General features: G+C 36.3%; 1 protein-coding gene across 1 annotated transcript in view; it reads right to left on the bottom strand.

Moving 5' to 3' along the window:
- The window catches only part of BABAM2 (BRISC and BRCA1 A complex member 2), a 442,279-nt gene that overhangs the window by 345,273 nt on the left and 73,228 nt on the right, over positions 1-23,778 (bottom strand). The window contains exon 4 of the mRNA XM_068564980.1: positions 4,347-4,441. Coding sequence (XP_068421081.1) covers positions 4,347-4,441 — 95 coding nt within the window. The remainder of the gene's footprint in view (positions 1-4,346; positions 4,442-23,778) is intronic.

Genomic DNA, 23,778 nt, shown 5'->3' with positions numbered 1-23,778 from the left:
GACCCAGCAATCCCACTACTGGGCATATACCCTGAGAAAACCATAATTCAAAAAGAGTCATGTACCATAATGTCCATTGAGCTCTATTTACAATAGTCAGGACGTGGAAGCAACCTAAGTGTACATCAACAGATGAATGGATAAAGAAGATGTGGCACATATATACAATGGAATATTACTCAGCCATAAAAAGAAACGAAACTGAGTTATTTGTAGTGAGGTGGATGGACCTAGAGTCTGTCATACAGAGTGAAGTAAGTCAGAAAGAGAAAAACAAATACCATATGCTAACACATATATATGGAATCTTAAGAAAAATAAAAGGTTCTGAAGAACCTAGGGGCAGGACAGGAATAAAGACGCAGACGTAGAGAATGGACTTGAGGACATGGGGAGGGGGAAGGGTAAGCTGGGACGAAGTGAGAGAGTGGCATGGACATATATACACTACCAAATGTAAAACAGATAGCTAGTGGGAAGCAGCACATAGCACAGGGAGATCAGCTCGGTGCTTTGTGTCCACCTAGAGGGGTGGGATAGGGAGGGTGGGAGGGAGACGCAAGAGGGAGGAGATATGGGGATATATGTATATGTCTAGCTAATTCACTTTGTTATAAAGCAGAAACTAACACACCATTGTAAAGCAATTATACTCCAATAAAGATGTTAAAAAAAAACACTGAATTATACACTTTAAATAGGTGAATTGTATGGCATATAAATTATGTCTCAATAAAGAAGTTATTTTTAAAAAATCAGAGCTATTCCCAAAATGGAAAATGATACCTCACTGGAAATAATGTCAAGCAAAGGCAAATGGCCTTCTATTGGAGATATTACTGTAAGAGATGGATTCAATTAGTGGTTCCCAATAGCAGTTCACAATAGCAGACTAACACATAAAAATCACCCAGGGAACTTAATGACTCTGTGGCTCCCTAAAGCATCTATCTAATTCAGTATGTCCAGTGAGGTTCAAAAATTTGTATTTTTAACAGGCTTCCTAAATTATTCTAGCAAAACAAGTGTAAAACAAAACAAGTGTAAAACCAGAAGTGGGACCAACTGTACCATTAAGATCCTAACGATAATTTTATGATTCCCTGATATCTATGAGATACCTATCTCTAGATCTGGTATCTATCTAGTACTTTCCATTCAGCTGAGAATCTCAAAGTCCATAATGAAATTCACCTTCCTGAATGAAGAGTCTGAGTTTAGAAAAAAGTGGCTTCATCAGATGGATTAGAGCACCTCATATATTTTTATTAACCTTATGTGTATCCTTTAAGCTACTTCAAACCGTTCTTTGCAAAGATACAGGGCACCCTCCAGAGCTGTGTAGACCTCACCCAGCTAGTGCAGGGTGTATCCTGGTTGCTTATCTAGGCTTGTCCAGCTGACTGGTCCATAAAGAAGCACTGGGTAACCTGCCTGAGGTCTTAGATAAACTATAGCTAAAGAGAGGTGTTCCCCTAGATTTGTAATCTTTCTTTTAGATATAGTGCTTTATTTTTTTGGCTGTTCTTTTTCAGCTAATTTCTCAAAAACATTTATGATAACTTCACTCAAAACTAAACATCAGGGGACTTCCCTGGTGGCGCTGTGGTTAAGACTCCAGGGGGCCCAGGTTCCATCCCTGGTCAGGGAACTAGATCCTACATGCATGCCACAACTAAGAGTTCGTATGCCACAGCTAGGGAGCCTGTGTGCTGCAACTAAGGGGTCAGTGAGCCACAACTAAGAAGCCCACGAGCCGCAACTGGGGAGCCCACCTGCCACAACTAAGACCCGGTGCAACCAAATAAATAAATAAATAAAAATAAAATAAAATATGCACCATTAAATAAATAAATAAGAAGTTGTTTACACTTATAAAAAAAAGAAAAAAAAACAACTAAACATCAGAAGAGTGAAGTTATAATATCAACTCCAACACAACAATATGGTCGATTTCCCAGATGAATGGATAAAGAAGATGTGGCACATATATACAATAGAATATTACTCCACCATAAAAAGAAATGAAATTGAGTTATTTGTAGTGAGGTGGATGGACCTAGAGACTGTCATACAGAGTGAAGTAAGTCAGAAACAGAAAAACAAATACCGTATGGTAACACACATATATATGGAATCTAAAAAAAAAAAAAAATGGTTCTGAAGAACCTAGGGGCAGGACAGGAATAAAGACACAGACGTAGAGAATGGACTTGAGCACACGGGGAGGGGGAAGGGTAAGCTGGGACGAAGTGAGAGGGTGGCATGTACATATATACACTACCAAATGTAAAATAGATAGCTAGTGGGAAGCAGCCGCATAGCACAGGGAGATCACCTCGGTGCTTTGTGTCCACCTAGAGGGGTGGGATAGGGAGGATGGGAGGGAGATGCAAGAGGGAGGAGATATGGGGATATATGTATACATATAGCTGATTCACTTTGTCATACAGCAGAAACTAACACACCATCGTAAAGCAATTATACTCCAATAAAGATGTTAAAAAAATAAAATAAAATAAATCTAGGTCGATTTCCTGAATATTAAAACAGAAAAGTGGAATAAGATAAAACTTAAGGTCCTTTCTAGCTTTTAAAGTCTATACTCTCACCAAAATAAATAGAGAGATAGACAGATAGATAGAAAGATAACGTCTATACTCACAATCCTTGCTAATATTGAAGATGTGCCTTGTAAATTTTAAAGGCAATTCCAAAAAGAGAAATTGTAAACATATATTTCTTATCCTTTCCATCATAGTGTTCCCTCTTGCATCATGCTAGCTCAAAGCCCCTTCCCCCCCACAGATTTTTACAACAGTCCTCAATCTCTCTTAATCCATTATACAGACCACACTGCTGTTAGATAATTCTCCAAGTATCATTTCCTTCAGTGGCTCTTAACCTAGCATTCAATGCATTCCACAATCTTATCCCAAGTTATCTTTCTAACCTTTTCTAGCCCTTCCTTATATTAACTTACTCTTCAGCAAACCTGTCAAGTACCTTCTTCTACAATATATTATACATATCATTTGTTTATGTCATTCCCCTTACTTGAAATACTCTGTGCCACACTCCCCACTTTTGTTCCATTCTTCAAGTATTATAAGTTTCACCTCCGCAACAAAGCCTTTTCTGACAAGCTTCTTTAAACTTCTGGAGCTCTTAGCCTGTAATATATCTTTGGCATTTAGCATATGCTACCTTCCACTGGGCGTATTTAATACAGGACAGATCTGCAGGGGTACTTCTGCCTTATTTTCTCCAGGTAAGGCCTTCAGCTTCAATATGGGGTGAATTTGTAACACAAAGCATCTAAAGGGACCATACTTAAACTACAATGTTGTAAAAAATCAACTAAAGTAACAGTTTATGTGTAATTATTAGAAATTTTGCAACAAACCCATCCTACTCTTGCCAACTGTATTTTTACAGCTGTGTTCCAAAATTTAAGATAATTCTTTAGGTTTGGGTTAGTACTTCCTGTTTAATACTTCCCTTTTAAAAAAGGGAGGGGGGACAAGATTTCAAAGCAAGTCCTCAAACTTTTAATTACAAAACTTCAATGAGACAAAAAAAAATTTCCAAAAAACAAAACTAAGAACATAGTTTTTGAACAATAATAGAACCTCTTATGGTATAGGCATCATAGCAAATTCAAACTTGAGAAGGGAAAGAGAGAGACATTTTGTCTGGTCAGACCTTTTAAACAAAATGGCACATGCTTTTCTCCACTAGCCATGAAAAAAACATTTTTTATACAAACCACATGTGCTCTGACAAGTACTACCACCCTTTTCTCTGCTTTAAATCCAGAAACATTTTACTTCAACTACAAAGTTTTTGGTCTTGCTTAATAAAGAACACTTAATCTGGTCTTTACCCTTCTGATAATAATACTGAGAAAATGCAGATGTAAGTCCAAATTTGCCACTTTCACTTCTATACAAAAAAAGGCCTCCTGAAGAGCCAAGAAACACTCCCCTAACAAGCCCCGTGATGAAGTGTTAGTAAACATTAGAAAATTGATTGCAGGCATGAAATATTAAGTTAAAACAAAGAAAATGTTTTCAACATGTCTCCTTCAGCTGAAGTAAATATATTTTAACCAATATGCTAGAGGTTTTCATTAATTCAAAATAGTCTGAAAGTAAAACTGCAATGAAAAAAAATCTCTTATTATTTTGGCACATAACGAGTTATACTTATTTCATAGGACAGAGAAAAAAGGGGTGGAAAAAATCCATATGTTCAGCAAATGTATCTGTTAAAGAATTATCAGAAGCTAACTTTATTCTCCTTTCAGCAAACAGAGATCATCCAAACAGGCCTGCAGTACTCACATGCAGAGCCGAGGGGTCTGGCAGGAACTCAGCATCTTCTCCAAAGATAAAGTCGGGAGGCAGCTCTGGGTACTGGGCATTGAAAATGATATCCCCTGAAATAAAAGAAAATGTCAGCCCTTCTTATTTCCTTGCAAATGTATGAATGATCTGAGGAGTGCATCAGAAAAACTTCTAAAAGAAGTTTAACAAAAATACTGAAAAGCACTTTCAGAAACGAAAGAACTGATATCTTCTTTTAAATTAACATCCACAGCATGCAATCAGAAAGTGTTACCTCCTAATACACTATAAATATAAATACCCATGTAGAAAAGTAGAAGCAATAACATCCAAAGTACATGCAGATTTTGTTAATAGGAAACATTACTGTCCAATCACTGCCTGCTAATTAATAAGCCTTTATCAAGGACTGATTTTCTGAAGATAAAGTCCTTGTCTTGAAGAAATTAAACACACAAACCTTTGGTATAGTGGAAAGAACATTTGGCTTGGAGTCCAAAAAGTCAGATTTAAAACCACAGGATCTCCTAATTATTTATTAGTTCAAGTCATTTGGGCAAGTTTTAACTTCTTTAGAGTTCAGTTTCCTCATCAGTAAAAAGAAGATATAATAGTACTGACATCACAGATTTGTTATGAGGGTAAAAAGAGATAGCATGTCTAGCTAGGTGTCTGGCATATGGTAAGCACTCAACAAGTCAAACAGGAGTACTACTATTGTTAGTAACAGTGTTATTACTATTGAAAGTATTATATTGAAGCATAAGATAAATTACAAAAGCTCCTCGGCAAATTTGTACTATAAGATCTTCTACCTCTCTGTTCCTCTCCTTTCTCCTTCTTTAGCTTCCTTTTTTTTCCCTCTGCTCACCCCAAGAATCAGTCCTCATCATTCCACTAACACCAACAAGCAGATTAGTATATCCACAATCTAACACACATACTGGGTTCTAGTGTACAAGAGTGTGTATACTTGCATACATGCCCACAACCTCTGTACCCATGCACACACATAGTGTTGTATCAGTCCAGTCATTTTTACTGCTCAAACAATAATATCTTCATAGTGACATCTAAATTCAAACATTCAGAATTCAGTTTTCATTTGAGCCTTTCTAACCCTGTGTACTATGTATTTCAACTTCAAACTCAACAAGTCTAAAAACATGCTCATGACTATCCCTTTTCTCACTCCTCTCTTCCCCTAACTGACTTCCCCATTTCTAGGGATGGCACTGCTACTCCTTAGTCACCTATGCTGAAACTTTAATGTCATCTTTGAACTGACCCACACCCTTTATACTCTTAGAAAACAAGTCATCTCAATTTTTTCCCCAAAATGTTTCGCATATGCATATTTCCTACTGCTAACAGCTCAACCCAGGCCCAGATGACTTAGTCCATACAGTTATGCATCCAAAGAACAAAAATTTGAACTCTCCTCTAGGCACTATGCTGGGCATGAAAGATCAAACAAAAAACTCTGTTTTTAAGGACTCAACAGACTAGAAGAATTACTACCATACCCTCTTAAATGGTCTCCCAATACGTCCAGCCCATAATACATACTATCATAAAATAAATCTTAAAGTACTGCTTTGCCCCAAAACATCCTAGCTCAAAAAATTTCAATGGTTCTCTAATGTCAAATGGAGTAAGAGCAAACTTTTCAAACTGGCATTTAAGGCCTCCAAAACACAATGTTCCTTATTTACCCACCCTTCTCTCTATCTACAAGCCAATACCAATTTTCTATTCCAATCAACATGATCCACTCGCTGACCTCCAAACTATGACACCTAGTTGAAATGCTCTTTCCCCTTGCTCAGTTCTTACTCATCCTGTATGAGCCCTCTTAATTACCTTCTCTTGCATGAAGCCTTCCCTAATAAATCCAGTACACACTGATCATTGTTACTTCTGAAATTCAACAATACTGATTGGTTATGCCATTCAGTGAGTATTTAACTGTAGTCTTATATTGGTTTCGTAGCTCCATTAATTTTAAAAATTCATAATAAACACATGGTACATGTGAGGCACTATGATACATACCATGTCAATACAAAGATGGTTATCCTCAAGGAGCTTACATTTAGTGAGGGGGACAGAACATATACACTGCAGCACAAATACACAGCAGTACAAAGTAAGGACATAAACTTGATCTTCCTAAATATCTTGTAAGCATTCAGAGAATAAATATGCTCTTATACTTATTTCATGTCTTCTCCGACAGGGCAAAGTACAATAGATACAGAATATATTCAAGAAATGCTCAATATATGAAAGAAATTCTGTTCTCTGAATTGGCTAAGTACTGACAAAATCTACAGTACAGAATAGGGCTTCCCTGGTGGTGCAGTGGTTAAGAATCTGCCTGCCAATGCAGGGGACACAGGTTCAAGCCCTGGTCCAGGAAGATCCCACATGCCGCAGAGCAACTAAGCCCGTGCACCATAACTACTGAGCCTGCATTCTAGAGCCTGCGAGCCACAACTACTGAGCCTGCGTGTCACAACTACTGAAGCCCGTGAGCCTACAGCCCGTGCTCCATAACAAGAGAAGCCACCGCAATGAGAAGCCCGCGCGCCGCAATGAAGAGTAGCCCCTGTTCACCACAAATAGAAAAAACCCGCGCGCAGCAACGAACACCCAACGCAGCCAAAAATAAATAAATAAATTTATTTAAAAAAAAAAAGAATAAAGTATGGAAGAGTTACTTCTACCACTTTCTGTAGGGAATAAATCTAAACAAGAAAATAGACTCTTCAGAAGTTGGGTGTGGAATTAAATTATCAAAAGTAGTACAATCACTACCTCTCCTTCACCCTACCACAATCATTATCCCTGGTTTTAACTATATCTATTACAAATTATAAACTTCCTTCAAGTGTTCTAACTATAAAGCATTACCCCAAGCCAAGACTAAGAGGCAAAGACAATATAAATGTACTGATTACTCATTCTTACTCAACTATACCCATAAGTTAATAGAACAGAGGCATTAAAGTTTTGGAAAAAGCCAAGCTAGAATCTATTGTGCCTTGATGTTCAAAAACTAAATAGCATGCTAAATTCCAATAGAAGAAATTTTATTACTTTTGTTACTACAGGAGGACACAAAGCTGGATTTTCAAGTTCTCAAAGGAGCACTGTCAGTAATACATATTTCCAAACCACTAAACATTAGAAATCTGATCCAAGGATATCTACTCTTGCCAATTCTATTCAACACTGTACTAGAGGTTCTAGCCAGGGCAATTAGGCAAGAAAAAGAAATGAATGGCATCTAGATTGGAAAGAAAAACTAAACTTATCTCTATCCACAGATGACATGATCTTGCATATAGAAAACCCTAAAGAATTCACACACACACACACACACACACACACAGACACACACACACAAAACTATGAGAACTAATAAACAAGTTTCACAAGGTTGCAAGATACAAGATAGATGTATAAAATCAACTGCTTTTCTATACACTACTAACACACAATCCAAACATAAAGTTAAGAATATAATTCCATTTACAACAACATCAAAAAGAATGAAATACTTAGGAATAAACTTAACGAAAGAAGTGTTAAGACTTGCACTTTAAAAACTACAAAACATTGTTGAAAGACTTTAAAGAAAGCCTACGTATATGGGAGATGAACAACTCATGTTCATGGATCAGGAGATTTAATATTGTTAAGATGGCAATACTATCTAAATTAATCTACAGATTTCATGCAATCCTGCTGGCTTATTTTTTTGCAGAAATTGACAAACCAATCCTAAAAGTTATATGGAAATGCAAGGGATCCACCATGGCCAAAAAGTAATCCTGAAAAAGAGCAAAGTTGAAAGACTCACACTTCCCAATTTCAAAATTTATTACAAAGCCACAGTGATCAAGACAGTGTGGTAACGACATAAGGACAGACATACAGATCAATGGAACAGAATTCAGACTCTGGAAATAAACTTTCATATTTATAGTCAATTGATTTCTGCCAAGGGTGCCAAGACAATTCAGTGGGGCAAAAAGAGTTTTTCATCATTTGACACCCATAAGGATGACTATTAAAGAAAAAAGAGAGAGAGAATATAACAAGTGTTGGCGAGGTTGTGGAGAAACTGGAACCCCTGTGCACCACTGGTGGAAATGTAAAATGATGCAGCTGCTATGGAAAACAATATGGCAGTACCCCAAACATTTAAAAATACAATTACCATATGATCCAGCAATTCTACTCTGGGTATATATTCAAAAGAAGTGAAATCAGTGTTAGTGTCTCAAACAAATATTTTCATACTCAGGTTCACAGCAGCATTATTCACGATAGACTAATGAAAACAACACAAGTGTCCATTGACAGATGAATGGATAAACAAAATGCAGTGTACAAATACAACGGAATATTAATCAGCTTTAAAAAAGGACATTCTGGGACTTCCCTGGCAGACCAGTGGTTAAGACTTCGCCTTCCAATGCAGGGGGTACGGGTTCAATTCCTGGTCAGGGAGCTAAGATCCCACATGCCTTGTGGCCAAAAAACCAAAACATAAAACAGAAGCAATATTGTAACAAATTCAATAAAGACTTTAAAAATGGTCCACACACACACATACATACACACACACACACACACAAATACATTTTGACACATGGTATAATATGGATGAACCTTGAGGACGTTATGGAAAGTGAAATGAGCCAGTCATAAAAAACACAAATACTGTATAAGTTCACTTATATGAGGTACCCAGAGTAGTCAAATTCATAGAGGCAGAAAGGAGAATGGTGGTTAGCAGGAGCTGGGAGAAGGGGAGAATGGGAAGTTGTTCTTTAAAGGGTACAGAGTTTCAGTTTTGTAAGATGAAAAGAGTTATGGAGATTGCACAACAATGTGAATGTACTTAACACTACTGAGATGTTTGTTATATATATTTTACACAATTTTAAAAAAATTTTTAAATAAAAGAGTCTGCTATAGACTGAATGTTTGTGTCCCTTTAAAATTCATATGTTGAAACCTAATCCCCAGTATGACAGTACTTGTAGGTGGGCCTTTGTGCGTGATTAAGTCATAAGGGCAGAGCCCTCATGAATGGGATTAGTGCCCTTATAAAAGAGAACCAAGAGAAGGCCCCTCCCGCTTCTGCCATGCGAGGTTATAACAAAAAGACAGACTGTTTATGAACCAGGAAGAAGACCCTCACCAATGACTCTGCCAGCACCTTCATCTCAGACTTCCCAGCCTCCAGAACTGTGAGAAATAAACATCTGTTGTTTAAGCCACCCAGTGTATGGTAATCTGTTATAGCAGCCTGAACAGACTAAGACAGAGTCTTTTCAACAAATGGTGCTGGGAGAACTGGATAGCCACATGCAAAAGAATGAACTTGAGTCCCAACTCATACCATATACAAAAATTAACTCAAAATGGATCTAAGACCTAAGTGTATGAGCAAAAACTATAAAAATCTTCAAAGAAAACATACGAGTAAATCTTCATAACTAGGCAATGTTTTCTTAGATGATAAATCAAAAGCACAAGCAACAAAAGTAGGTAAACTGGACTTCATAAAAATTTAAAACTTTTGTCCTTCAAAGAACAATACCTAGAAAGTGAAAAGACAACCCACAGAATGGGAAAAAATTTGGATTTAGGATTTGGCAAATCACATATCTGATAAAGGACTCATACCCAGAATATAAACAACCCTTTTACTTCAACAATAAAAGGCAAACAACCCAATTAAAAATGAGCAAAGGATTTGAATAGACATTTCTCCAAAGAAGATATAGAAATGGTCAATAAACGTATGAAAAGATGCTCAACATCATTTGTCATTAAGGAAATGAAAATCAAAACCACAATAAGATACCACTTCAGACCCACTATGATGGCTACAATCAAAAAGACAAATAATGACAAGTGTTGGTGAGGCTGTGGAGAAACTGGAACCCTCATACAGTGCTGGTGAGAATATAAAACAGTGCCATCGCTTTGGAAAACAGTTTGGCAATCCTCAGAATGCTAAACATAGAGTTACTTCAGGACCCACCAATTCCATTCCTAGGTATACACCCAAGAAAAATGGAAACGTATGTCCACACAAAGACTTGCACATGAATGTTTGTAGCAGCATTATTCACAATAGCCAAAAAGAAACAACTCAGTGTTCATCAACTGATAAATGGATAAATAAAATGTGGTATATACATATAATAGAATATTATTCAACTATTAAAAAAAAAAAAAAAAGTACTGATATATGCTACAATGTGGATAAACCTTGAAAACTTTATGCTAAGTGAAAACAGCCAGACACAAAAGGCCACATATTGTATGACTGTTGTGTAATTCCACTTCTATGAAATGTCCAGAATATGTAAATCCATAGCGACAGAAAGTAGATTGATGGTAGCCAGGGGCCTGGAAACGGGGGAGTGGGGAGTTACTGCTAACAAGCACAAAGTTTCTTTTTGTGGAGATGAAAATGTTCTGGAATTTGTGTTGATGGTTGCACAACTTCGTGAATGTATTAAAAACCACTAAATTGTACATTTCGAAGAGTGAATTGCATGGTATGTGAATTATATCTCAATAAAGCCATTGTTTTCTTTAATCTGATGCAAAAATTCATCCCATTTTAATCCAAACTTAAACACAAATAAATTAGAAAGTGTTTACTCAACGGTTATGAGTAAATTATTTTTTATAAATAAAATCATCTTGAAAATGCAATTGGAGAGTTCTCCATTTAAAGAAACTCTGCAATGAGTCCTTTTTAAAAGCAAAGAATGTTTTTATAAGATGAATACTTACAAAGACCTTTATTTTTCAACAAGTTCCCCAAATGGGTCCTTTTAAAAGAGAGTACTGGGAGTGTTAATTTTTTTTTAATTTTCATTGATTTGAAAAAATTTTTTAAAGCTGCCAAAATTATTTAAATACGCAATAAATTTTTTAAAGGAAACAATGTATACCAATTATTACACCCTCAACTGAAAGGATCCTTTTAGAGAGAAAGAAAATAGAGATTACCATATTACACATAGTAAAAATATTATACAAGTAATTTTCAAAACAAAGAAATAAATATCTTTCAGAATTTCACACTCTTACATTTCAGAATTTCTCAAAATCTTACTTTCAACCTCAAAGAACTCCTAAAACACTCTACCTTAATACTCTATAGCCTCTTGGGAATAAAATGCAGCAATGTTTCCTTGCTAGGGAGAATGGTCAGTAAATCAGACGAGAACATTTATTAAAAACCCACCATGCACAGATGCACATATTAGATACCTGGGGAGTTATCTAGGAAGTAGAAAACATAGTCCCTGACCTCAAGGCAGAGATGGTGGAAAAAGACCAACACAAATCATGGAGAAGAGCAATAACATCGCATTTCCTTTATTTCACCCTGGAGAAGATGATACAAACACAGAGTACAGATCACTTGGATACTGCTTACTCCAACTTTTCATAAAAAGGAAAAGCAGGCAAGAGAACAAAGAAATAAAAATAGGATCAGAGGTGATATAAGGTGAGGTTAAGAAAGAAACAAACAAAGAAAGAAAAAGTAAAGAAACAAAACACCTAGAATGGCTAGAAGTATAACAAACACGTAACCACAAAATGGCAGTTTCAAGTCTTATTTTTCATGATTCCCTGAAAATTGACAGACTACCACTGTAGGACCAATGGGGCAGGAAAACTTCTCTTTGAAAATACACATCTACAATTCTTCATAGAAATCACAATCGGTGCTAGAAAGTTTTTATTTACATGCTGTGCCTTGCCAGCTGACACTCTTCAGAGCATATCAGCACCATCTCAGGAAGGCCCAATCACCAGATCCACAGAGCGGGCCACATGTCCTGCTCCCCGGTTACAGAAGGAACACAGCTTGTCCACAAGCTCCTTTCCTTATTCTTATAGTATAGTGCTATTTTGTCTATCTTAAGCTTAAATAACTGCCAGGAAAACACAGTTTCAAAGAAGCAATTCAAATGGTAAATAAGTGGTATTTTGCCAATGATGGAAGAATTATTCCTATCAGTGGCTACATAAAATGATTATTTACTGAAACTCCCAATTATGGGAAGTAAGGGTCAGACAAGAGTCTTGTGGAAATGCTAGGCTGAAGGAGATTTTCAACAGAAAGGCAGGTTTAAGCAACAGTTCTACAAAAGATTTTGGAGAGGTTAACTTATTTCCAAAAGTTAGTTCTAACTCTTGATAGTGTTTCCTTACACTGAAATGCAACCTATCTTTCTCTGAAAATTTCATCTACTGGTTCTTAGGAATTTATGGAACAAGTGTAGTTTCACTTTAATATCAGAGCCCTTCAATTATTTGCAGGCAGTTCTTGAGACCTCTCTTTCAACCCCACCATGAGTCACCTCTTGACCAGGTTAAATATCCCAGTTTCTTTCACTATTCCTCTTATGACTTGGTCTCCATTTCCTTTATCACTGTCTCCTCTCTCTTCTCTGCATGTGTACCAGTTTGTCAACAGTCCTCTTAGAGGGTAATACCCAGAACCAAACACAAGATTCCAGGTGTGCTCTAAAGAACACAGAATCAAGTAAAAAAAAATCCATGCCTTCATTTTAGATACTAAACTTCTATTAATAAATACCACTGCAAATTGAAGTAGCTTTTTTGGCAGCCATATCAATGTTAACTCATATTACGCGTCCTATCAACTAAAAGCCCCCAAATTTTACATATACACTAATGCTAAGCCATATATCCCTCATTCTTAACTTGGATACCTGAATTTCGGAAGCCATTTCAGGAGTTTAAATTTATCTCTATTACATTTCAATCTTGTTAGATTCACCTCTCTATTTACAACCCATCAGAATATTCTTAGGTTCTATTCCAATTTAGGGCTGGCACTCTCACTTTCAAGTTATACACAGACTGGCTAACCATGCTTCTGGGAAACTCCCTCTCTGGCAGCCACAGTTCAATTATCAGTACCTCTTGGGTGCAATCATTCAAACAATAATATTTACCCCCAAATACTACAAACCTGCAGCATTGGAGCCAACAGGCTGTTGGGTGGGACTGACAGCAGCCTCCGGGAGGGCTCACGCCAATGAGTCCTCCCCAGAACTGCTGCTGCCATTTTCTTTGTCCCCGCGGTGAGCCACAGCCGCCTCCCCACCTCTGCAGGAGACCCTCCAGTACTAGCAGGATTGTGGTTACGGAGAAGGTAGAGATGCATACTGCACAGCCTGCCCTCCCCTCAGATACAAAAGCAGCTGGGGCCACCACAGATGTCAGACTTGCATCACCTGTGCTGTCATCAATCGTATCCAGAAGGCTAACTGTACAGCTACCTCTAATGCCGTCTGTGGGGACTGTCTGCCCAGGTTCTACCAAAAGACACGTACTGGAGGCCTGCAGGACCACGAGTGTATCCCATGCACGAAGCAGACCCCCACCTCTGAGGTTCAGTGTGTGTACTCAGTTCTCTTCTACCCTTTCTTCCCCAATCCACTGGGTGACAGCAAGACAGGGTAGTAAAGACTTCCCCTACCCCCTCATACTCCTTCCTATAGGGTAGATTGGCAAGGGAATAGGTTAGATTTGAGTAATAGTTTCACAGTATATTATCTGTGTAACCTTCTATAAATCATTGAAACTCATTGAACCTCATTTCCCTCATCTGAAAAAAATGTAAGACATGAAAATCATTGTTCTTCATACCTTATGGGATGCTGTCTAGTTCTAATGAAATAATAGGTTCGAAAGCACTTTGTAACTTACAACATTTGTACACGTGTGGATTATTTATTTGAAGTTTATAGGAGTCCCTCATGCTTAGGACTAGTAAAAGGCTGAATGAAGTACTAGGATCTAGTCTATGCCCATATCACTATCCATTTATCTATCATTTTTGTCTATCTACCATCTATATGCCTACTATTTTTTTAATTGATTGATATCTTTTTAAAACATGAAGTATTTCAAATATGTAGAAACATTTTAAATGCAGAAAAATATAAAAATTAAAATGCTCAGTTACACAGCATCAATAATTAATAAATCTTAAAATTTTGCAAAAAAAAAAACCTACAAACCTGAACATTCATCACAAGGATATGATGAAGAAACTTATCAAATGCCTCAAACATACACTCTGTTTTCCCCACAAATTCAGAGATACTGCCAATGATTCCATTGTACAGCACATTTTTTGGTCTTAAGAGGTAAAATTTCTTTTCCTATATTAAGAAAAAGAGACTATAAAGAATTATATCTGAGAGTTGTTATAATTTGCATGAAACAGGCCCTCAAAAATTATCTGTAGAGGAAAGGATGAAAGTGGGGGTAGATTAAACTGAGATCATTTAAATTTCCCTCCTTTCCTTATGAGACTTCCTTCTATCAGATTCCTGTCTCTAGACTGAGACCACACGTACTCCTTATTTGCATTTCCAGTATCTAAGCTGCGCTGCGCAACAGAAATATAATACAAGCCATATACATAATTTAAAAATTATTAGTAGCAACTTGAAAAGAGTAAAAAGAAAAGGATGAAATTAAATTTTTAACTATTTTTTAAAATTTTATATACAGTAAAATGTACCTTTTTTGTGTAGAGTTAAATGAGTTTTATCATATGTGTAGATTCACATGCATAGATTTGTATAAATGCTACCAAAATTAGGATACCCTCCAAAATCTCTTCATGCTATGCCTTTGTCGTTGAACTTTCCCACCATCCCTCATCCTTGGCAACCTCTGATCTGTTCTCTGTCCCTTCAGTTTCACATTTTCCAGAATGTCATATTTAGAATCATATAGTAAGGTATTTAAAATCCAGCCAAATGTATTGATACATTTAAATGCATGTATGAATAGTCTGTTCCTTTCCTTGGCTGACTAGTGTTTCATCGTATGGATGTACCACAGTTTGTTTATCCATTTACCCAATGAAGGACACTTGGGTTATCTCCAGTCTTATAATGCAGCTACAAACATCCATGTACAGGTTTTTGTATGAATACAAAATTTCCATCTCTAGAAAAATGATTATCATTTCTAGTAAATACTTAGGAGTGGAACTGCTAGATCATATGAAAAAGTGTATCTTTAACCTTAAAACAAATTGCCGAACTCTTCTCCAGAATGGCTGTTTCATTTAATAGTCACAGACTCTTCTCCAGAATGGCTGTTTCATTTAATAGTCACAGAAACAATGCATGAGAGTTCCAACTGATACACATTCTCACCAACTGATGTGGTCAGTTTGTTGTTCTCATAGTCCTTGTTGTTTTTAGTGCTTCCAACAGGTGTCTCATGGCATCTCATTATGGTTTTAATTTACATTTACCTAATGACTAAGGAAGTTGAGCATCTTTTTACATGCTTATTTGCTATCTGTATATCTTCTTTGGTAGACTGTTCAAATCTATTGCTCATTGCTTATTATTCAGTTGTTTGTTTTCTTATTATTGACTTTTGAGAGCTCTTTATATGTTCTTGAAATTTGTCCTCTGTTAGATATGTGATTTACAAATATTTTCTCCCACTGTGTCTTATCTTTTCACTCTCTTAACAGCATCTTCAGCAGAACAAAGGTTTTAATTTTGGTGAAATCCAATTCATCAACTTTTTTCTTTTACAGATTGTGTTTTTGATGCTGTATCTAAGAATTCATTGCCTAACTCAAGTTACAAAGACTTCCTACTTATGTTTTATTCTCAGAGTTTTATAGTTTGAAATTTTACATTTCAGAATGTGATTCATTATTTTTTGTACATGGTTTAAGATATAGATGGAGGTTATTTTTTTTCCCTTGGCATAGAGGTGCTCAATCACTCTAGCACCATTTTTTAAGAAGACTACCCCTTTTTTCCATTGAAGTGTTTTTTTCATAATTGTGAAAAATAAACTGACCATATTTATGTGGTTCCATTATTGTACTTTGTATTTTATTTTATTGATTCATGTCTATTCTTTTGTCAATACTGTACCACCCTGATGACAAGTCTTAAAATTTAGTAGTCTGATTCCTCCAACTTTGTTCCTCTTTCCAAAATTATTTTGCTATTCTAATTCCTTTGCCTTTCCAAATAAATTTTAAAATCATCTTATCAATATCTACAAAATCCTGCTGGGATTTTGATGGGAATTACACTAAAACTATAGATTAATTTAGGAAAAATGACAACTATATTGAGTCTTCCAATCCATCAATATGATACGTCTTTCCATTTACTGAGGTCTTTGATTCCTTTGTTTTTTTTTTTCGGCCATGCCATGTGGCATGCAGGATCTTAGTTCCCCAACCAGGGATGGAATCTGTGCCCCCTGCAGTGGAAGCGTGGAGTCTTAGCCACAGCACCAGCAGGGAAGTCCCAAGGTCTTTGATTCCTTTCATCTGCATATAGATCCTGAACATATCTTATTAAATTTATAACTATTTCTTTTTTCTTTCCATTTTATTTATTGTACTTTATTTTGAGAGAGAGTAGCTATTATAATGGCACTGTTTTTAAAATTTGTTTCCAACTGTTCTTGCTAGCATAAAAAAATATGATTGATTTTCCTGTGTTGACCTTGTATCCTACAACCACAGAAAACTCACTTATTAGTTCTAGGAGTTTTCTAAAAATTCCTTGGGATTTTCTACATAAACAATCATGTCATATCAAAGGGTTGAGATTCTTCTACTCTGTAACAGTTTCCTGTGTCACTTCCCGCTAGAACACAAACAGAGGCAAACAGAGGCAGTGTTATCTCTTCCTTTCCAACCTGCATGCCTTTTATTTCTTTTTCTTGCCTTACTACTCTGTCTACAATTTCTAGTATAAAGTTATACAGGAGTGGTGAAAGTAAACATCCTTACCTTGTTCTCAATCTTAGGAGGAAAGCATTAGTTTTTTTTACCATGTATGATGTTAGTTGTAGGTTTTGTGTAGATGTCTTTTCAGGTTCAGGTTGAGGAAATTCCCTTCTATTCCTAGTCTGCTAAAAGTATTTGTTATGAACAGATTTTGAATGTTGTCCAATGTTTTTTCTGCATCTATTGATATGATCATACAGTTTATCTTGTATACTAGTCTGTAAATAATGAGAATAACATGATTGATTTTCAAATGTTGAACGTGTTATTTATTCCTAGGATAAAGCCCACCTGGTCATGATACATTTTTTTGTTCTGCTAGATTCAATCTGCTGATATTTTTTGAAGAGTTGCTTCTCTCTTCAAATGATGGATACTGGTCTAAACTTTATTTTTCTTGTACTTCTTTGACTGGTTTTTATACCTGGAGAATGTGGCCTTATAAAATGAGTTGGTAAATTTTGTGTCCACTTCAATTTCTGGAAGAGACTGTGGTGAACTGGTGCTATTTCTTCCTTAAATGTTTAGTAGAATTCGCCTGAGATGATCTGGACCTGGAGTTTTATTTTTGAAAGATTGCTTTTTTAAAGCTATGAATTCAATTGTTTTAATAGATATAATATTATTCAGAGTATCTATTTCTTCTGCAGTGAGTTTTGATAATTTATGTCTTTCAAGGAGTTTGTTCATTTAAGCTGTCAAATAAGTTGATATAAAGTTAGGTTCAGACTGAAAGTGCTAAACTATGTTCTATGGACTTGGTTCAAATGGCAGTAGAGTTTTCAAAGCCTTTTAATGCTATCCTGGTTTTCCCCAAGTGTATGTTACCCAGAGACCAGTCAGGGACCTGGGCAAGAGTCTACACCACAGTTTAATTCTCAAAGCCTTTGCTATATTGATTCTGTCCAGTTCCATACATGTGTAGTTCGAAAATAAGCCTGAGATTCCATACACAAATTAAAGGATGCTTTTCTCCAGCTATATACCTAAATTAATTAATTAACATCAGTTTCACTTTTTCTCCAGCTTTTTCTCCAGCTCTCCGTGATTTCCCTCTATACTCTCTGACTCCCAGGGGTGCCTTTTCCTGGTGTTCCGGCTAGAAAGCAGGAGTTTTAGCCTTCCCAAGTTCTCGTGTGCTTCCCATGACTGTGTCCACCTAAAGGTGAAGCAGCAAAAGAGTTAGAGAGGCTGCTGCAGGAGTCCAGTTTCACCACTGGAGTTTACCTGAGTTAAGGCCAGGAGAGTTTAAAAAGCTCCATCCTAAAGCCCCCCCACCCCACCCTTTTGATCTTCTGACCCGAGAGAAAGGGTTTTCCTTGCAGCTTCTTCTGTCCAGGTCCATTGCATAGTTCCAGGATCCAGGGTACTCTAGGGTCTAAACCAGGAGATGGGAAAGGAAAAATGGGGGGGGGGCGGGGGGCGACAGGAAACTAACCTTTAAACTCTATATGGGCCGTTCTTTGAGCTTTGATCTCTCTTCTTAGTATGTCTGCTATTATTTATTTTTCTGAGTCCTCAGGTAGTTGCTGTTTATATTCTTTAGGTATTCTAGGGTTTTTAATTGTAACCACTGAGAGAGATAGGGTGGAGAATATTCCTTCTTATCTGGAACTGATAATTAATTGTAATAAATAAATATTTAATAAATAATCATAAACAAAACAATTAACTAAAATTAATTAATCTTAATTATTTATTTAGCCAATAGATACAAAACAGTATTATTTCAATGCACAATGAATATAAAGGCAATTAATGAGATATTTTACATTATTTTTAGTACTAAGATTTCAGAATCTGTTGTGTCACATTTACAGCACATCTCAAATTCAGATCACCCATATTTTAAATACTCCATTGCCACTTGTCGCTAGCAGTGACCACGCTAGGCAGCACAGAGCTAGAGGAACAAATAAAAGGAAAGAAGAGAACAAAGGGAATGAAGGGAAAGTAAGACGGTCACGCAAACTTCCATGACCACTTCCAGGTAAAATGTGCTCACTATTTCATAGGCAGCAGATTCTGTTGCTGGGCAGTCATTAGTCGATGCATAAAGTACTATCTTGTACAGAAAAAATATATATGCCTACAGATCACTTTTACCTATTCATGGAAGTCCTACCCTAAGCATTATCCTACATGGCAGTACCTAAATCATCTGCAAATGACTTCTTCTATTAGTCTTCTTTTCTCCAGATAAAACATGTCAGTTGTTTCAGTGGTTTATAAAAAGAGACAGTTGTCAGGAAATTAAGCTACATAATTCTTAGGTATGTCAAAGGGAATTTGCTATGTTGCTGATTCTTAGAAACTTAGGCTAATTAGGAAAGGGGTATAATGTCCCATCTTCAGATGCTATGCTTTAAATGAACCTTTAACCTTGAAATTTTGTATCCTTATTTCAGCACATAAAATAACAATATCTTAAGTCAAATGCTATGAATTAGCATTACTTTATTGAGTAATAAATATTCTATTGTAGACAACTTTAATCTTAATAATTTTCTGATGCATATTCACAAAATGTTTCATTAATACAATTTGTTACCAACTTTTTTTAATGACTAAAATGCATCTGAAACCATAAAAAGAAAGTAAGCTTTCTCAACCTTTCTATGATTGTTTTTTGTAGTTTTAGAAAGTAGTTAGGTATCAAATATAATTTTTAAACAAATCAGTAATAATGACTGTCATGACATAGTGAAACTGATGTTAATTAATTAATTTAGGTATATAGCGTCTACATTACTATGTATTTACATTTCATTTTCTGTGAACTAAATATCATAGTGAGATGGATAAAAAAGTTGATTTAAATATACAGAGTAAGTAACTTTGCATTTACAGAGAAGAGACATTGCCATTTGGAGGATACCATGGAAAAAATCATAGTATTGTATGTGACGCAATACACACACACACACAAAAAAAGGTAACTGATTATTCTATACTTGAAGAAGCTTAAGAAAAAAGAGTATGTAACTGTAAAGATTTAGGTTGAACTGGCAGGATAAAAGAAGGCTTTTTTTCTCATTTTTAGAGATAATCTTTACTTGTTAATTCACTCAATACCTCAAAAAATATTGAGCATATACAATACTCTACGTCATGTCAGTAACAGAATAAGAATTAAGAGATTCTACTCCAATTAAGGTTGCAATCTAGGAGGTATGATCTTAGAGGTAAGACATTTATGAAGATAACTATAAACACTAATAAATTATTGATTCAGAATAGCATCAACCAATGGATACTAAAACCATTGGACAAAAACTTGTTGGGGAACAGGATAGTCTCAAATATCAGCCCACAGATAACTAATAAATTACAATATAAAAAAAGGTATCTTTATAATGGAGAAATCTGGCAGATGCTACCTTAATTTAACCACGTGGTCAAACTTAGCAACACCAACAATGGAACAAACGGGCATCACGGACCTTATGATGACTGCACTGAGAAGGATATAACACCACCTGTTTAGAAAGCTTGGCAAACATGTTTAAGCTAAATGCAATCATGAAGAGATAATCAGACAAACCAAACTGTGGGACATTCTACAAAACAACAGGCCTGGAGTCTTCAGAACCATAGATATCATGAGTGAAGGAAAAAAAAAAAATGGTAAGAGAACTATTCTAGATTAAAGAAAATAAAAGAGGTATGAGCAGTAAATACAGTGACGATCCTTCCCTGGACCACAGATCAGGGGAAAAAAGCTAAAAGGACATTAATGGACAACTGGAAATATAAATATGAGCCACATATTAGATAATACTATTGTATCAATGTTAAATTTCTTGAGCGTGATAATGGCATTGAGATTCTATAGAAGAAAAATGTCCTTTTAATGAGAGATATATACTGAAGTACTAGAGGTGAAGTATCAAAATGTTTGCAACTTACTTTAAAATGGCTCTGCAAAAAGATTTAGATATATAGATATAAATATAATCTATATCTGCATACGTATGCACACGTGTGTGAGTAAAGAGAGAAATAAATATGGTAAAATGTTAACAACTGACAAATAAGATAAAGATTTTACAGATGTTCATCGTACAATTCTTTCAAAATTTTTATAGGATAGATGTTATTTTTAAAAATAACAATCTGAAAGAAAAAAACAGTATAAGGTTAAAACTGATTAGTGTCACATTAAATGGACAAAATAACATGCCATGGAAATTCTGAAAATGGAGGTATTAGTAAGGAATATAAGAGATGGCTTCATCAAAGAAGTGGCACTTGAGCTGGGTGTTAGATAACAAAAACAACTCTAAAAGAAAAAAAAATTACAAAATACATTAATATATTCTTTCATAAAAAGTGAAACAATACAGAACATATACCAAAAAATTAAAGAATGAAAAGGATTTAGAAATGAAGTTAGGAAGGGAACATCGTCAGCAAAAGCAGAGTTGTAGGAAACCCAAAGCATATCTAGAGAAGTGTAGCAGATGCCGCTGTTGCCCCACCCATATCCACCTGGTCCACCCACCTCAGCACTCACTGCAGCTCTGGATTCCTGTACACGGAAGCTTCTCAACCTCAGTCCCACTGACATTTGGGGCTGGATAATTCTTTGTTGTAGGGGGCCACTCTATGAGTAGGATGTTTAGCAATATCCCGGGCCTCTACCCACTAGATGCCAGCCAGTAACACTCTCCTCCTCCCTCAGTTGTGACAACCAAAAGTATCTCCAGATATGGCCAAATGGTCTCTGGGGAGCAAAACAACTTCCCCACCCCAAACCCCACTCCCCATTTCCCTAACTCCCCTCCTCATCCTGCTACCCCCCACATACACTATAAACCAGCTCAAGTAATTTCACCTGTCTGCCTAAGGACATTCTCTGGCCTAAAAGAGAGCTTGGCAAAAAAAAAAAAAAAAAAAAAAAAACCAAACAGACAAAAAGCTACAGTGCCTGAAAGTGAATGACACTAAGACCAAAGGATGAGAATGGATATCTAAAGAACTTCTTTGCCCTTCCTTGGGACAATATGGAGGAGTTCTACATGGTTGGGAGGCTGGAAGTAGGCTTTAACCCCATCTACCCACAACAATAACCCACTCATTTATGCACCCTTTTCTGGCTTTTCCGCCTCCCTTGTCTCTCTTCCCCACTCCCTCACTGTGTTTCCAGGGATCACCTTCCAAATAAACTATATGTACCCAAATCCTTGTCTCAGGCTCTGCTGTTCTAAGTATCCAAACTTAAGGCAGAAAATTTGGCTGTTCAGAGAAGAAATGTACATTCCTCCTGGAGAAATGAAATGTTTAATATCTAACCATGACTAGGTGGGAGTTTCCAAAATCACACCTCTGACAGTTTTGCTCAGCACTTGGTCTGAGCCACTAAAGTTCAGCATCATGAGACAAGGCTTTGGTCCTTCCACTTCTATTTCACAAGCAGAAAAGGAACACAGCATGCCTGTACTCAAAAGGCAAAGAAAGGAATAAAGACTGAACAAACCAACCAAGTTACTTCAAAAAGAGGAGAATGGCTCAAACTATTAAAGCTGCCTGATCTACCAACTTAAACAAACCAAGGGGTAACTTGAGACCTGAGAGAATCTGGCTCAGCAACTCACTAGAGATAGACATGCAACTTTGCAAAGTGCAACAATTTCTTACAAGAAATTGCTTCCCGCAGTTGTTCCCTGGAGGGAGAGGAAGAGTGAAAATGCTGGCGTGAGGCCTGGAATGAAAAAAGTACAATATGAGCCTGGAATATCTGGTCATGCCAGAAAGCAAGAAAGCCATCAAAGGCTTTTGGGGTCATATTGACAAGACTCAGAAACACCACGAAGAGGCTCTCTCACTGACCAAAGATGGGTCACTTCAAGCGTCAACAACAATAATAAGTGTAATGGGCTAAAACACATCAATAACCAATTAACCATGAGTTAATCATGATACACTAAAAAAAAAAATCACGTTATCTTTGGAAGATGTGAAGGAAACTACTCATTATTTTGAAAACTGATTCATACAGGAAACACAGGAGCAAATGACATGGCTGAAATCATCAAAATTCAGACGGGGGAAAACTCTATAGGACAAATGCCCCAGTTTCTTCACAAATAAAGTGAAAATGAAAAAAAAAAAAGAAGAAGAGAGAAAAAAGACTGAAGGAGGAGGAAGAGGAGGAGGGAGAACAGGAAAGAAAAACACCATGAAGAGGAAAAGGAAAAACAGGAGAAAGAAGGAGGGACCAGGGATGAGATGACTGTAAATAATACATCAGTCTATTGCAATATATACACTCTCAGTATCCAAACAAACTGTAAAACACACACACATTTTGTTTACATATGTGTGTGTGTAACACACATGCACATTTTGTTTACGTGTGTGCGTGTGTGTCTGTATACATTGACTCAGGGAAATTTGAATACTACCTGGTAATGAAAGATTTTAGAATTAGTATCAACTTTTTAAAGTGTTACAATGATAGTAAAGTTATGTTTTAAAAAAGAGTCATTATCTCGTAGCAATACATACTGAAATATTTATAGATGATGTGATATGACACTCTGGATTTAC

This window comes from Eschrichtius robustus, chromosome 15 (genome assembly GCF_028021215.1).
Source record: "Eschrichtius robustus isolate mEscRob2 chromosome 15, mEscRob2.pri, whole genome shotgun sequence".
Classification (NCBI taxonomy): domain Eukaryota; kingdom Metazoa; phylum Chordata; class Mammalia; order Artiodactyla; family Eschrichtiidae; genus Eschrichtius; species Eschrichtius robustus.
Note: the sequence above shows the minus strand (reverse complement) of the source record. Positions and strands in the feature narration are given on the sequence as shown.